The sequence below is a fragment of the Pagrus major genome, chromosome 2, assembly GCF_040436345.1.
Source record: "Pagrus major chromosome 2, Pma_NU_1.0".
Taxonomy (NCBI): domain Eukaryota; kingdom Metazoa; phylum Chordata; class Actinopteri; order Spariformes; family Sparidae; genus Pagrus; species Pagrus major.
Genome location: NC_133216.1, coordinates 17,599,148 through 17,616,626, shown reverse-complemented (window position 1 = coordinate 17,616,626; position 17,479 = coordinate 17,599,148). Strand labels below are relative to the sequence as shown.

General features: G+C 41.7%; 1 protein-coding gene across 1 annotated transcript; it reads left to right on the top strand.

Moving 5' to 3' along the window:
• Positions 1 to 4,234: 4,234 nt before the first annotated feature.
• On the top strand, positions 4,235 to 16,982 carry abhd15a (abhydrolase domain containing 15a). The gene is made up of 3 exons (XM_073480894.1): positions 4,235 to 5,098; positions 13,335 to 13,687; positions 14,591 to 16,982. The coding sequence occupies exons 1-3, from the start codon at positions 4,580 to 4,582 to the stop codon at positions 15,234 to 15,236; spliced, it is 1,518 nt and encodes a 505-aa protein (XP_073336995.1). The 5' UTR covers positions 4,235 to 4,579; the 3' UTR covers positions 15,237 to 16,982.
• The last annotated feature ends 497 nt before the right edge of the window (positions 16,983 to 17,479 follow it).

Here is a 17,479-nt window from a genome sequence, read left to right as displayed (position 1 = left end):
TTTGTCCGAATCCGATGGGAAAATCCGCTCTTCTGTTCGTGTGAAAGTCCTCTCGAGTCTGGTCGATTTCAAGAAAAGTGTGTGTGAATTGTTCTGCCAGAGCAACTATAAACTTTTCAGATCACATTCCATGACACATTAAAGGAATACTGCTTTGATATCTCACAGTCAAAGATCAAAGCAACGTTCTAGAATGCGACTATGCTCATTTTAATGTGTGTGTGTGTGTGTGTGTGTGTGTGTGTGTGTGTGTGTGTGTGTGTGTGTGTGTGTGTGTGTGTGTGTGGTGGAAAGTAACTAAGTACATTTACTCTTTACAATTTTGGGATACTTTTACTTGAGTAATCAATTTTATGTTTACTTTCTTCTCCATTACAATTCATAAGAGAATATTGTACTTGTTTTATTAAAAACGTAAGTTACTAGTTACTTTACAGATTCAGATATTAATATAAAATATCAACTAATAAATATGGATTATTATGGATTAAGCGACCCGGCAGTGTGTAGTTGAGACTGGCCCCGCCTTTAACAGTTCTAACATTACTGATGCTGAGACATCGTGCATCAATAGGCTAATTATAGCTATTCTTAAAACTGGCCGTTCTGCATAATGTGTACTTAAAGTATATTTTGATGCTAATAGTGAGTATTGCCTTTTCTTTGCCATTGGCTTCTGAAATGTACCTGCATTTTAGTGTTTTGGGTTATTTAGAAACTATTTATATATTTAATATTTATTGAAAATATTATGCAGCCTACATGTAAGGAGAACAAGGAGAACAAAATCACTATGAATGGCTTCAACAGTTTTCCTCTTACTATTCCTCACAGACCTTTTTAACAAACACTGAGCTTTGACATCTATTTCTGATCAAATACCACTTAGATCAGTGAGAGAGGATATGAAAATGCAATCTAAATTGGTTTTACTTAAAGTTTAATATAAAACAATAAAAGAAGTGCAACGCAACCTCACGTTTCCATTGACACTTACAGCTGGTGATACAGAATGTAGTTATCAGTGACCACATTTTGCTCTAAGACTAAATGATCCCTCCCTATTAAAAACCCACAAGTCTAGTGTGAATTAATATATTAGACAGATGACTGCGTATCAGCCTGATTCAGCCCTTGACAGACGTGTGTAGTGTGTAGAGGCCAGCCACAGGACATGTCGTCATCAGAGTCACTTATTTGGCGCATTTTTCCAGAGGCTTGTGTTCTGTCGGCTCTGAACAAGGTCCGCTCATCCAATACAATAGCCACGTCTCTGTGAAGATGTGGGCACAGCCGCCTCTGATTTCCTGTTGCTGAGTGAGCCTGAGTCGCACCTCATCCACTTTGTTTCCCTTTGCCCGGACATTAGCCAGAAGAAGGTCAGGTACCTGCACCTCATTCCCTCATTAGTTTAGTTTGCATTTAAGTCCAGCCATTAGTTCAGTCTTTGTTGAGTTGTTTGTGTGTTTCGTTTCTGTTTAGTTACCTGTTCTTGATGTTCATTTTGAAAATAAAGTTCTGCAACTGATCTGCCGTCTCCTGCATTTGGGTCCACCTTTTATCTCAGCCTGACAATGCCTGCTTCAGTAGTGCTTTCATTGATGTCTAGATTTGACTAAAATCTGATCATGTCAAGGCCAATAAGATGATAACTATAAAAGAAAATCCAGCTCCACCAGGAGCTCCGACTAACTGCAGACTCTCAACTTTTATCGTACAAGAACAACAGGGGTTATCATTGAACTTCTTGAGCCCGAGGATGTTTTTGCTGATCTTTCGCTCCCTTTCGCATGTGATACTGTCTCAACCAGACATGTAATTTTATTAGCCATGCAGCTAATTTCACTAATATTGTTATTTTCAGAACATTTGAAAAAAAAACGTCTTTTATAGGGAATAAAAAGTTTTCCAGACTTGCAGGAAATTGAATTAAGTAGACAAAAATAACATTTTAATGTCCGGACAACTGTTTTATAGACCACTGCAGAGCTCCTAAGGTTACACAGTGAGAGAGTATCATTTCATAGGGCTGCAACAACAGAGATGGTTATCACACACAAAAAGGGAAGTGTCTCATGATCAGTGTCTGGGACTGCATACTGACTAAATTAACATAATACAACTTCCCCCACCTGGCTCTCCGGTGCACCAGCTGGAAGCAATTCTGCTCCGGCGTCTAAAGTGTATCTGAGGTGATACCGAGATCCTTCCATCCACTCATTTGTCTTTATTCTCTGCTCGCTGGCCGGGCATCTCCTGTTTTGCCATTTGTTTTCATTTTCCGTTGGCTCATCCACAGGAATGGCATGGCGGAATTGGAGCAAATACACAATGATCTACTGTCTTGTCACTTTCCGTCCGGGTTTGTTTTTCTCTTGCTTGTGCACACCACTGGTCCACACCGCATTCAATTTATGTTCAGCTCGCTCCAGAGCTTTGATTTGATGGCATCGGTTAATTGAGTGTACCAAACAACATGTCTCTCAAAAACAGATGGAAACACTCCAGCTTTCCATGAAATCTATCAACCTATTGTAGTGTTTTTGTGACTGAATTAAATATTCCATGAATCTTTGAATCATGTAAAATAACAACTATGGCTTCAACACGTGGCCACTTGTGCACCAGAATGTGAAGCTGGCAATAATGTGATTAAATAGGAGGGAAAATGTTTTTTTAAGCCTGCTGCTTAAAGGGTAATCCACCAATTTTCCACATTATAGTGTGTTTACAGGTCTTGGGGAGTACTACTGCATATGTGAAAAAAAGTGGTATAAAGCCTTTTGTGGTTCAGGAGGAAGGAGGCTTGTAATCTGATAAAATGCCTCTAGTGATGTCACTCAGTGGTTAAGTTGCATTGTGGGTATTGTAGGCGTCAAGTTTTGAGAAGGAAGAAGAATATGTGTAATTGTGTGTATGGTTATTGGTGATGTGGGGATTTTCTACAAGCAGTTACTGTAAACAAACACTGTGATTTGGTCTATCCCTTAAAGGAGCCCCACTGCTCTTTTAAAAGGGTAATTCCACCAATTTTCTACATTAAAGTGTGTTTACAGGTATCAAGGAGTTCTTATGCATATGTGAAAAAAGCAGAATAAAGTCTTTTTTGACTCCAGAGGAAGCTGCTGATTAATTGCCTCCAGTGATGTCATTCAGTGGCTAAGTTGCATTGTGGGTAATGTAGGCACCAGGCTTTGAAAAGCAGTCCACTGGTCTACATTACACTCCTGTAACACTGCTGAACTCATTATGGAGAGAAATCAATACATCAGAACCAGAGGTATCACCTTTTTTATTCCACGCATTCTCCTTCATTTTCAAAACTTGATGCCTATATTACCCGTAATGCAACTTAGCCACTGAGTGACATCACTGGAGGAGATTCGTCAGACTACATGCAGCTTCCTGTGGAGCCACAAAAGCATTTATACTTCTTTTCTATTTTTTCATAGTAGCGCTCCCCAAGATCTGCAAACACACTAATATGTGTAAAATTGGTGAAGTAACCCTTTAAATTCCAAGGAGAGGGAGACGCCTATGTAGACGACAATCTCTGTTTTCTTCTGTTTGAGCTTCAGATGATATAAAGAGAAGTGGGGGCGAGGAAAATAGCAGAGAGGAGGTTATCACATTACATAAACGTTATAAGCCTGCACAAACTGGATGTCTGCAGCGCTGCTGTGCATCACAGTCTGTGGTCCGAGCCACATTGGCCTACTTTCACCATTTCCTCCAACTTAGTTACAAAACTGAGCAAAACCTGAAGTTGTTTAGTTACATAACAAAAAGCTACCTTACAGGTTACATTGCTTTACCTCTGAAGCTCATAGAAGGTCACTTTATCTCACCCTTTAGTCATTTGGAACCATGATTGGTCACAGTGTGCACATGTTGCCAAATGTATTATTGCCAATTATTATTTAAGGATTATTTAAAAATTCACAAAGATGTGATAATGATCACTACACTTCTGGTGACAGAGAGGGAGACTAATGGCAAAGCTGCAGAGAGAATAAACGCTCAGGATGCTGTACTGGGTGTACTGAAAGTAATTTAAGGGGAAGTCTATTAACACCAGAGATCATCACGGGGTACCTGCTCACTCTTGGGTGGGTTGGGCATGATGGGAGGCGTTTCCTGCCTCCAGCCTGCTCTCGGGCAGTTCCTGCGCTCCCAGCTGTTGAGTGGAGGCACCGGCCGAGCGCAGTCCTGCACAGCCTCGCTTTCTGCACCAGCTGAAGCTGGACGCACACACGGACGGGATCTACACTTCAATTTTTTATAAAGTGCCTGCAAAAATGGAAAGATGAAGTCAGGTTTGGAATGAGCTAGAACAATAAAAACGCATAACTGAGCGAGCACGCCTACAACGACGAGGGGACTGACTGGTGCGCCTTGGCACCGGAGGGGAGCACCAAACTTCACCGAGCTGAGCATCAGTTCAGGTCAAAAGATCGGCTCTATGTAGGCATGTGTCCGTGGACTATTTTCTGTAGCGTGAATGTATAATCATCAACTTTCAGATTAAGGTGTGGAAAGCCTCCGCGTTGTGCTCGTCTCGCTCTCCCCAACCGTGCCAATGCTGGAATGGCTGGCGGCTCTGTGCTTTGTGATCCTGGTGGTCTTAATATGGCCAGGTTCAAAATATTTTGGCACCGAGAGCCAGACGGATGCGCTCCTTCAAGGACTGGGGATTTCACAACAGGCAGCGAAGGACATCGACGGTGTCCAGCCGGCCTGTGCGGGTGCCGGGACCGGTGATGTTAAAGCTCGCACCGTGGCGCTTATCTGCAAACCGTCCGCGCTGGCCAACTATCTCCTGAAGCACTGCAGGACTTTCAGTAATTACTCTCCGTGCGTCGGTTGGACGTGGAGGGCGAGCGCCTTCCTGCAAAGCGTGTACGAGGCGTGCTGGCCGTACGACAGCCCGGTCCAGTTTGTGCGGGACAACCTGCAGCTGAGCGATGACGGACTGGTGGCCTTGGACTGGGCAGTGCCATCCTACCAGAAAAGACGCAGGACCTCCAGTCACTCCACCAGTCCCGTCCTGCTCATCATCCCCAACTCTTTTGGGAAGATCACCAGAAATGTGTTGAAGGTAATCTGTGCGTTCTTGGATGAAATAATCAATTTGTAGAGGAGGTAGTACTTGATTAAAGGTGCAGTATGTAGTTTTGGGGATTTTAATTTAGAAGAGAAAGATATTCATTTGGTTGATTTTCATGACTGTCCTCAATGGACAACAATATTTCATACTGTTGAACTTTGTTTATTTGTGTTGGACCTTTCTGGTCTCAAACACTGTTCTGGGAACCTTATTCCCCCTCTGAGGATATATCAAAGAAATAATTCTGAATTTGTATTATTACCTATATTATATTATTATTATACTACATAGTGCACCTTGAACCATATATGAGTCATTTTCATGAAGAAACTGAACAGGAAGTCACACAAAATGTAAAAGTTTAGAGCTGCCGTGATCGATCGATTAGCTGTCATTTATTAAATTAATCGGCAGCCATTTTGATGATGATTTATTAAGAAAGAAAAAAAAAGCTACGTTTCTTTGATTCCAGCTTCTAAAATTAGACTATTGTCTGGTTTCTTTACTCTTCTACGACAGCAAACTAAATCTTTTTTGGTTGTGGACGAAACAAGACATTTCCGGACGTCATGTTGGGAATTGGGAAATAATAATTGACCTTTTGTTTGTACTTTCATGGACAACTATTGATTAACTAAGAAAATAACAGACGGATTAGGCTAATCGACAATTAAGATTGTCAATTAGATGCACCCCTACAGAGGTTCATAATAAAAACTCATTAAAAACAGTAGGTTAAGTCCTTAAATATACCAAAGAGATAAACTAAGCTAATCCACAAACCAAACAACCTTTATTAAGGTTTGAAACAGGAGTTTCTATCATGTGTGTAGACACTGACAGCATCATGTTGTTTCTGTATCATGACATATTCACAGAAACTCATTTGTATCCATTTCATTAACAATGGTCTTTGTTTCCTGAACTTTCCTGCTATGTGCCTCTAATCTGTGTCACAGCATAAAACAGCTTGAGAGGGTATTGTGTCCTCTCATTCATCGTCAGAAAAGAAGGTTTATATTTGTAGCTTCAGGGGCACATCAGCGTGTTACTGGGGCACCTTAAAGAGCCCAGTCTTGTACCTCTGGTGGCAATTTTGTATCTTAATTTAAGGTGACAAAATTGACCTTTTTAAAAAGGGTACATTTAGAAACATTGGTACATGTATGTACCACTCTGGCCCTCAAAGGGTACACATAGTTACCTTGAGGACTGTACCTCTCGATCTGAAATACATCACTTTTAAATTCAGAGGGTAGAAGAGCGAAGCAAAAAGATGCATATTTAATGCATGCACAATATTTGCAAGTATTCAACGAGTCAAAATAGAAGCCAGACATTCAATAATTTAAAAGAGACGTGGGAAGATGCCAATGCAAATCAACAATAGCCATTTGGGCAAATGCAATCGTGTTGGCTTAAGGCATGCCAAGCTCAGTTTGAAGAAAAAAGCAGCGCGGTAAAAAAGAAAAAAAAAAAAAAAGAGCAGATGCGGAGGCAACACCAGCCTTTCAACTGCTCTTTCAATACACTGACTGAGGTAATTGAGTGAGGGATTACAAAGCATCGCTTGACTCGAGGGGCCTGGGGAAGTGCAGCACGGCTCCACATGAATGCCCGTTGGCTCTCGCAGAGCTCTGGGCACCTGGCATCGTCCTAGCTCATTTCATTTCATACTAATAGCTCTGTGTGGAAATCCGTCACAGGCTTACTGTCGGCAACATGTCAGAAGTCACAACTCTGCAAGAAGTCTAACAAAACCAAATGTGTTTGACATAAATCTGGGGGTGAATAACTCCAGAGGATGACAGAAGAGAGGAGAAGAAGACAAAAATAGAGGGAAGACAGTGTTAAAACATTATAACTATGTGGTGACTTCAAGTCGCCCCCCCCTCAAAAAAAAAAAAAAAATGTTTTTGTATTTTTGTAATTGTCATATTGAGACAGATCTGTGCCTCATGCGTCATCAGAGTAGAGAGTATTTGTGAAGCTGTCAGCCAGTTACGCTTGGGAGGGCTGGAGGCTGAGGCACCACAAGGGATATACACCAATTAAGATTGCTCCTGTCACTGCTGAGATTCACTGTGTATAACCCAGTGTGTGTGTTTGTGTGTGTGTGTGTGTGTGTGTGTGTGTGTGTGTGTGTGTGTGTGTGTGTGTGTGTGTGTGTGTGTGTGTGAGGAAGAGATAAAAAAGAGCTTGTGTTTGCGTGGGCACACACACACATGGTTCTCTATCTGTGACACAGAGAAGAAACAGAGAGGGGGATGTAGACTCTTTTTGAAGTGTACACAGCACATTTCAGGAGCTCATGAATTTATGAATGAGCCATCTCTTCTTTAATCATTCATATTTTTACCTTCAGTTTGTCTCATGCTCCTTTGTTTCACGCAGTCTGCCATGATTCAGATGCATCTACATAGTGCTGCTTTAAAGAAGTATTTGAAAATGTCACGGCATAAAACCAACGATCTGTTGATCTTTGCAAATCCAGATGCAATAGTTGAACAATGGCATAACTGTCAGCGCTACAAAACAATATTTAAATAAAATCAAATTGTGGATTTGGAGAATAGTTACACCCCTATTAATCATATCTCCTGATCACTTCCAACTTTTTATCCTCAACATCAAAAAGACGTCACGCAAATGATGAAGCTGTGTTAAGACATGCAGGAATGAGTCCCATCTTCAGCGGCCCGTGATCACCGTTCAGAGCGGCGTGTTGATGAAAGGCCATGAATGTTCCTGGAAGCAGACATCCAGATGTTGCAGCCGTCTTGCCTCATATGATTTACGCACGTCACACTTTCCTGACAGAGCACGTTGATTTGTGGGCAGTTTTACTGTAACTTTTGTGACCTACTTACAGTCACAAGTGTTTCATTCAGAATGCTTTTGGCACTCGTTTACAAGATCAAGTATTTTTCATTCCTCATAGATAGGAGGTATGATACAATCTGGTCATTATGTGTAATTTACACTTCAACACTTAAATTATTGTTTTTCAGACCGTTGCTTTTTTACTTTCTGATTGCTGAGTGAGCAGCTTTTTCCAGATTCCTTGTGGGATAGGATGAAGGGTTGACGGTCATGGAAAGTTTTACCATTGATGGTCCAGATTAGATCATTGATAGAGGTAATGATAGCAGTAATACTTCATCAGCAGGGCATAAATGTACCAATATCTGTCTACTGCTGCTACCGTTGATCAAATACTTACTGCAATCACGTCACAGCTTTGACAGAGAACAATGACAATGAGCGCGCAAACGAGCTTCAGATCGAGTTTTCTGTCCTCTTATCTCTTTGTGAATTTTACAGTTTGGTGTCGACACAGCAGAGTGCACTCTAGTATCAGGACAGGGACTTATTTTTGGGGTGTTGGCTCTCAGTTTTTGAAATGGAACAATGATTATGTGTGTAAAGAGCTTATCTTAAGCTTTGAAGTTTGCAGCACCATTCAAAAAACAGCTGAAGTGTGTGGAGGGGACAGAAGGGGATTGGGAAGAAATTTTGGTTCAGACATTCGGCAAAATGTAAACCTGTGCCCCAGACTGTGTCCATTATCAGTGCTTATCCCTACAGGAGGCATCGGGATTTAGCATGGCTCGTGGGACAAAGGTATCATTTTTAACAGCCAGTACAATAGTATATACTCATTCACCTTAGAATATGGACAGAAAACCCCAGTATTGTGTTTCAGCTTTACCATGAGACAAATGTCATAAACCCTCCATGTGGAAATCTTTTCATGGAGGCTTGTGGAACAGGAGCTATAGCATGGAGAAAATGTCGGGACTGTGGCGTTATCTTTAATAATTCACAGCTTCCCACCCCTTTTCGAATGTATGTTGTGAAGCTTATCACTTTGAAATGGAGCCTAAAGGAATAAACTGCCTTGCAACTGCAGAATATATTTTATTCTGTCCATCATTTTGCCTGCCTTTGTAAGACTTCCCAGCACCCTGTATCCAGGGTGTCATCATATTTTAACTCACCACTCTTCTCCAGCACTGCTGCCATGCATGCTGGATGGAAGAACAGAAGAAAAAATGATTTTGCTCAATGCAAAAGACTGAAGAAACCACCTCTGCCTTTTTTATTCAGCTACATTTAGGGTTCACGTGATTTAGTTAAAAACAATGTTCTTGCATGGCTCATCAGCAGAGCAGTGAAAATATTAGAAGGGATTCAATGTATCTTTCATGCTGGGTGAGCCTGCATGGTAGAACATATCATGTTCCACAAGATTGTCACAAAAACAAACATATTCTCCCTTATTTGTAAAACACTGGCTGCACTCTTACATATATCTAACTCACTAGAGAAAATCTATTCCCTGGACATGTATCACTCAGTTGGAGAGTATTTAGGCAAACTATTGACCTGAATAGAGGACAGAGCATTGTAACGAGAGGCTTTGTTGCCTCTAAAAGGCTTTTAATCGAATAACATCCCTAATTTAACTTGATGTGCGGTCACACGTCCCAATGAAGCTGCTGAAGTTTGTTTAAAACCAGAAGCGGACTCGCAGATGGAGATCACACTATTGAATGTTGTTGAACTTGGGGCATCTTTATTTTTTTTGTCATTGTCTCAGCACAGAAGGTGAGGGGAGTAAACGCTGCCTCTTGCATGTGTGTATGAGAGCTGGCATGCTATCCAGTGTCTGGAGTCGCTGCTGAAGGAATTTGTCACAGAGCTGACAGTTTATCAGCTCTGGCAGGAAACTGCTGCACGAGCTGCTGTTGGGTTCTTGTACTGTTTCTGCAAAGTAGCTGTGATCTATCACACAATGTCAGTATAACATTTCAGGGAAAGTACTGCCAGGAACTTGCATAAATATGATCCATAAAAAAGATCATGTTACTATATTTCATTGTCATCGATATGAAAAAAATAGGAATAGTGTTTCCCTTGAGCTGTCGACATCAGTCATCGCAGTCGGCAGAAAATATGTCAGCAAATATGCGCTTCTGTAAACCACAGATATTTTTAACTGTATGTTTGATACGTTGAAATGTTTCTTTATGATTCAAGTTTATGTTTCTTGCGGCTCAGTCTTCAATTTTATGTTGCGACAACGCTGTGCTTATGGTCTGCTAAGGATTAGGCACAAAAACAAACTGTCCTGAAATCTTGCCAAAAACATCTGGATTTGGCTCCGCAAACACAGCTGGAAATTGTCTTGATATCCAGTGATTTCACACCTGCAAATGTTGACACTCTCTCTTGAACAGTGGTTTGCAAAATGTAAAATGCCAACATTTGATTCTCGCGACTGTCTCGCGTCAGTTTAATAATTTATCACATTGTCCCAAAAAGTCTTCCTCGATGGTCATGTGTCACTGCTTCACTTCCAAACAAAAAGTAGGTTTTTGTGACAAATGATATAACAGATCAGAGTGAGCTTTTCCAGACCAGATAACACTGTTAACAAAACCTTTATATGCCATCCTCAAGGTGTGTTTAGTATCTAACAGTGAGCAGTCCTTACTCAGCACTCACTGTGCCTGTTGTAGTGGCTGACTCACACAGTGAGTCACCACAAGTTTACACAGTGTTGCTGTATTAAAACCTGGCATGAGCAGGACAAAAATCCCTTTACACTCAGTTCACCTAATTTAATTTCAGCTGCAACATTCATCACTCAGCGCCGGCTCTCATTTGCAGTTTAAATTACAATATATATGATCGTGTCTCTCAATATCTTTGGAAATGAAACTGAACTCAATAATTCATATTCACTTGCAACTGCTCTCTTCCCCCTCCTCGAACAAGCTCCTCTTGAATCACAATGATTGGAAATGGTATCTATGGAATTAGTCAAGGAAGATTCAATGAATGATGTTCCGGTGTATTAGTTCTGCTCCGACGCTGCCTCGTCATGTATCTGGACGAAGCAAAGCCTCTTCTCATTCAGACGGCCCAGAAAGTGGCAGAAATGCTTCTGCAGTCTTTCTCAGCTGGTAAATATTTAATGCAGTGATTCTGCAGCTCTTCCTCGCCGGCATCTCTGCAGAGTGTACGCAGAATTTAACTCATACAAACCTGAGAGTTTATTTGCTCAGGATGTGTGTTTGTGACCACAAACGTTGATGCATTAAAAACCTCCTCAGTTGAGATGAAGCAGAGTGACACCGCACATTTAGAGGGAAGGCAAATCTTCTCCTGGTGTTTCCAGACACTGTAATGGATTTGTATAATTTATTCTAAAGGTAATTTACAGAGCTTTGACTGGAACAGCCTCTGCCTGGAGAGCTTTTCAGTGTAACGTATATATTAAACTGTCATTTCTGCTCTGCTCTCAATCAAAACTTCCTGTTCTTTATAGTTCACAATTTATGTATTTAGAAGCTAAGGCTTACGATGATTAATGTCTGGTGAGTACTTTTTGTAATGATAGAAATAGATATGTCACATGAGAATCTGTGATAATAATAATATCAATGCTAACAGTGATTCAGTGAATGAATTTATGTTTCCAGTACAAGAAGAAGTTATGTATTTAGTCTGCTCTTCGTACTTAAAAACACCATAACAGTCGCAAGGCCAGTAAGCAGTTTACTGTAAACATGCAGAGAATAAATAACCAGCGGAGCCATCAGCATTGAAGAGCCAGATCCTTGAGAGCCTTAGATGGTGAGGGAAAATGATGAAAATCATTTGTGCCTGAAAGATGAAAAGGCTTGTGGGGGAGCAGAACAGCCTTTTACAAAATTTAAAAGACACATATTCAATGATACCTGCTGTGTGAAATCAGCTTGATTTGTTATTCCCATCAGTTTTATGGAGCCAAACCCTGCATTTTGCAGTTTTGCACACAGATGTTCTTAACTTTAAGGATAGATCATTCTCCTTCATTCTCCACAGCATTTAAAGTATGAAAAAATGTTTTTGTGTGCTGAATAAAGCAAAAAGTCTTGCTAAGTTTACAACCTATGTTTATGACTATGAGTAAAAGTAAAGATATTGTGTTAAAATATTACTTTGGTTAAAATTAAAGTCACCCATACGAATAGTACTTCAGTAAAAATCAAGAATATCTGCAATTTAATGTACTCAAGTAGTCATTTTCTGGCAATAAATGTACTTTAAAGTAAACATAAAAAGTCATCTCTACATATATTTACACATATGTATACTTCGTTGGATCCAATATTCAGTATTTTTCAGATTATGAGAATCTGTTATCACAGAATATTGTCACATTTGTATCAAAATGCACACAATATTTCTCCCCACAGTGTAGATGACTAAAAGGGAAGACTTCCTGCCAGACATGAGATCACAGGTTTCCATACTGAAGTCCTTCTCTTCATGGACATCACCACAGGCAACGAGATTGTGCATAAGGCTTCAACAGTGTCAGAGAGTGACCTCAAATGCCAGGACAAGTGGCATCATCCTTATAGCTACAGATTAACTTCTCATATATCTGTCATTTACATGGTTGTGGTCACATATGGACTGTTGGATCAGCTGTTCGACATGTCATGGGCTAAAGCTGAGATAAACTCATTCACAGAGGAAAATAATTTGATATTTTTGTGGGACATAAGCAAGCAGACATTTTCAAGTTGAAAAGTTGAAGCCACCAAGAGAAGGCTTCTTCGGCCGTGTTTGCCACTCATGTTCTCTTGTTTGGGCTACGTTGTGAAGGCAGTATATATCTTGTGATGCATAACTCTTCATCTGTGCAACACTGTATCACTAAAGTAGCCTAATATTGAATATCCTTCCGACTAGAGTTGGCTCTTCAACTGTTTAAATCAGAAACAGGTGAAACTATAAGCATGTGATTCTCATGTGTTCTTTTTCAACCTACTCTGTATTATTTCTGTGTGCACTTAATCGTGTTTAAGCAGCACAATTAAAGGGAGCAACACTTAATCCTGTAGTTTTACTGCGTTCACACTTCCCGGAGCAGCTGGTTATTTATTTTTCCATACCATAAAAAGTAGCGCTGTACATTTTCAGGTGTGACAACTGCAAAGACATTTTTAGTGGGAAAAATGGAGACGTGTGATTCTGTTGTATTATAACCAAGAGACCAGGCCACGCTAGTTCCACCATGTGGCCTATTCAGAGAGGGACAAACAAATTATTTAGGTCTGTATTTAATGTAAAAGAGCTCCTAATCCATAACACGTTTTTGAAGACATGTACATCAAGACTTGGACATCCTTTTATTTATTTCCGTCTACCCTCTCTCTCTCTCCAGCTGTGTGAAATGGCGCTGTCCCATGGCTACCTCCCGGCAGTTTTCAACCGCCGCAGCCACAACGGCACCCCGCTCACCACCCTCAAGCTGCAGCAGTTCGGAGACCCCGCAGACCTGCGCGAGGCCGTGCGCTACATTCGCTACCGACAGCCTGCGGGGAGACTGTACGCCGTGAGCGAGAGCAGCGGGTCGGGCCTTCTCCTGTCTTACCTGGGGGAGTGTGGATCGTCCAGCTATGTGACGGCGGCTGTCTGCCTGTCGCCTCTGTTCCGCTGTCAGAGCTGGTTTGAGAACGGGCTGTGCTGGCCGCTGCAGTGGGCTTTGGTGCTCTACCAGAAGATATGTCTCAGCAGGTACGGGGGGGTATATCACCGGTGACTGGAAAGACACAAATGAACTTGGTAGGCTTTTAAAGGATAATTCTTAATAATTGAACTTGCGTTTACCCAAAAAAATCCTGAAATCTGAGAGCGCAGACACATCACACAACAAAATCTGACAGGCCAAATAAATCAGCAGGTTTAACAAGACTGGAAGCAAAACCGAATGCGAGAGCACTTGAAATGTCTGCAACAATCCCCCCTTGCACAAGAAAAATACATGCATGTACAACTACGGCAAGTAGGGTTGGTCAAAATTTAACCAGAAAGATGTTTAGCTAACCTGGGAGTTTGTTAAAAGCACCGACTACTAATCCCTCTTGTTATGTGTCTGCCGCTGAATACTTTCTAGTGACTTAGCTCAACAGATTGGTCAACAGTAGATTTCTGGGTGTAGATTTGCAGTGCATACAAATCTTTTTGGAAATTGGTGAATTCATTTAAGCTAATTTAATGAGTAAAAAAAATGAGTAAAACAAAGAAAAGAAAGAGATAAACAGCTTCTCTTCTTTCAGCTTACTCTGGGGAATAGCTTCATAAAGCTGCTGCATATGAAACAAGGAAAATGATTTTCTGTAAGCCAAAGTGGAGACACAGCTAGGGATGGTAAGAAAAACAGATGTGGGTACTCACCAATCATTTACTGGAAAGGCACAGACAATTAAGGGTACAATCAAGTTACTGTAGCAACAGATGGTCTGCTCAGTGTCAGGTCATCGATTCTGAGAGACATCGTGACCCAGGTGAAGTTTCTCAAATCAATGCCACAAGGAGAATATGAGACCCATGCAGCTCTTCAGAATTGATTTACTGGTTTTCTCTTGTTGTCTCTGTTTACTGTGTGTGTGTGTGTGTGTGCTCAAATGATATTCATAGGTACAAGACGGCGCTGGGTGAGACCATTCAAACAGACGCCCTGTTTTCCAGCTGCTCCTTGCGTATCCTGGAGGAGTCGTTGTTCTGTCAGACTGGACCTACAGCACCAACCGGGCCCGGCACTAGCAGCAGTGCTTCAGGTGCGTGGGATGCCTACTGGGAACGCAACGAACCCCTGAGAGATGTAGACGAAGTGGCTATTCCTGTTCTGTCCGTGTGCGCTCAGGATGACCCTATCCGTGGCGACACCCAATCCACGGTGCCCTTGGAGCTCTTTGAGACGAACCCACATTTTTTCCTCCTTCTAACTGACCGCGGAGGTCACTGTGGTTTCTCCACCCAGTCCGAGGGGAGCGCCGCTGGTGCGTTTGGTGCAGTCGGCTCTGCTGCTGTGCCAGGCGGTGGGGTTGGGAGCAGTGGTGTCAGCTGGAGCCACAAAGCTCTGCTGGAATTCTTCAGGGCGACCACAGACTTCTTCGCTGCAGAGGAGAGAGCGAAGCAGCTCGCCGCAAGGAGGAGGGGGCTGGGTGGAGGAGCAGGCGGGAGGGTTTTCCGCCACCGCAGCGTCAGTACATGTAAACGAATGCCAGCGTGTTCCCATAATATCCATGCCATTTACAATTGGCAGAGGTCCTATACACGATGAGGGAGCTTAATGGAAGTTAATGGACTACAATGATGCCTTCTGATAGTGTTTGGATTTGGGATGTGAAGACTCAGATTGTTCTGTGACACTCAGCTACGAAGTGTTAAACAAAACTACAGATGTGCAGAGGCTGTGAAGATCTGAGGGCATGGCATATTTTCAAGTGTTCATAAATCACAGCCATAAAACACAAGGACAAATAAATGATCATGACAGTCCACACGCTTGCACGCAGTTGTTATGTTTAACTGCTTAACGCTTGACACTAAACTCTCAAGATGGGTGGCTTTATATTTTTCTACAGACTGATACAAATCTCTTCACTGCCAGCTGTTAAAACTGAAGGATTCTCTCACTGTTTTGTCAACACACACATACATCTCCCCCCCTCCCCGACTTGAGACTAGAAGTCATGAGCTGACTAGTCTTCACAAGTTTATGATATTTTATTATTTTATATTTAATTAATTACATTTCTGGGCTGTGGGGTCGGTGCAGATGAAGCGGCAAAAGCGATTCTGAATGTGTCGAACAACCAGCAAGGAGACTGAACATTTTATTAAATTATTTCTACACAGTGTAACATCACACATGTAACGTTGTTCAAAACGTGGGAATAAATAACTTCACAAAAACAAATACTTGCAGAAAATATACGCCTGTCCTGACCCCACCTGAATCTGTCTTCTTCATCCCTGGAGTCGAAGTCCTAGTCAGGGCCGCTGTAAAATTAAATCGTCCATCTGATTTCTTTCTTTCTCTTGGGTCATGGTCCTGCCACTCGCCTGGCTTTGGTGATCATTCTTTAAAACGTCCTCCATCCGTCAGTCCAGCTCCTGTGTTGATGGTGTAAACATCAACACTCCCCACCGGCTACCTTCATGGCAAACTGAGCTAACTGGCAGCTACAGTTAGCAGCAGTTAGCAACATCCATGTTACAAAAGCAAAGCTCCGTGTTGCAAATGTCCCCCTGATACTTTGCTCCCAGGCGCACTCATCCATTAATGGAAACAGCCCTACATGTCACACAGTTTGCAGCCACGTTAGCTACAGTATGTTTGCAATCACAACTGCATGGTCATTTTGGATATTTGAAACCTGGACACTTAACTTTTGCGTCTTACTGTTATTCTTTGTATCACTGATAGGATATTTATTGGGGAGGGTTGAAAGTCTTGTGCCTAGAGTAGATTATCCAGAATTTGAAGTTAATTTGAGCTAAATGTCAAAAGAGTTTAATGAACTCATCCGATGGTTATTGCACAGATTGAAGAGAATTCATTGTGCATATTACTGAATGTTCTCTTCTGTATGGGGAAATGTCCTGACGCCCTGAATAGAGCACCACATGTGTGATTGCAATCACCTTTTAGAGTAACTTCTGTGTAATGAGGTTCTATTTTAATGAGCTTTGTGGCCGAAGGCGCTTTGTGAGGTTTCCGCTCTCATCGTTTAAAGCCCAGGATGTGAAGGTGGTGAAGATGTGACGGTGGCTGGTTTCGTACTGAGGAGGAGAGTCCCCGGAAATTCTTGTGTTTTAGGCTTATAAATTATACAAACTAAAATGATACAGAGTAATAAATATTGTGTGAAGTGTTTAAACGAGAAGCACTCGAGAGGGCAGCTCAGCAGGATAAAGCAGAGGTTCAGATTTTTGTCTTCTGTTGTTTCATAAAAAGCCTCCACCTGTTAAATGTGTAATTTTATGTGATGGAATCAAAATAATAAAATTAAATTGAATGAACCAAGATGGACAAACTGAGGATATACACTGTGTGCGCTTATCTTTCCACTACAGGTAAGTAAATATGATTAATAATATATCTTGGTCGCTATTTCTCATGATTTTTGCTCATAATCATCCTCGCTTTCAAAGCTCATCACGCTGAGGTTATGATCTTTGGTCTTGTCAAACCCCTGCTGAGTGAATACTCACAGACACTCCCTATTTTAGCACAGTCCCTGCAGCCATTCCATGCTGCATGTGTGTGTGTGTGTGTGACATTCACTGCAGTGCTTGTCCGCCCTGCTGAGTCTTATCCACTCAGACAGCTGGAACACAGCAGAGTACACACAGACACACACAAAATGTGTGCCCGCCGACCCACTGTCAACACGCATCCTCGCCAATACACATAAACACACACAGGGGTGTGCAGGAGCTGTCACACGTGCAGGATATTCTTATACACGCTCATTATCTGCAGGAAGATTCACAGTTCTGTACGAGACAGAAACTGCC

Bases quoted from the DNA above. Each gene is read 5' to 3' on its own strand.
- abhd15a (XM_073480894.1), top strand. From the start codon at position 4,580: ATGCTGGAATGGCTGGCGGCTCTGTGCTTTGTGATCCTGGTGGTCTTA. The intron at 5,099-13,334 runs GTAATCTGTGCG...CTCTCTCTCCAG, and splicing joins TCACCAGAAATGTGTTGAAG to CTGTGTGAAATGGCGCTGTC. The intron at 13,688-14,590 runs GTACGGGGGGGT...TGATATTCATAG, and splicing joins CAGAAGATATGTCTCAGCAG to GTACAAGACGGCGCTGGGTG.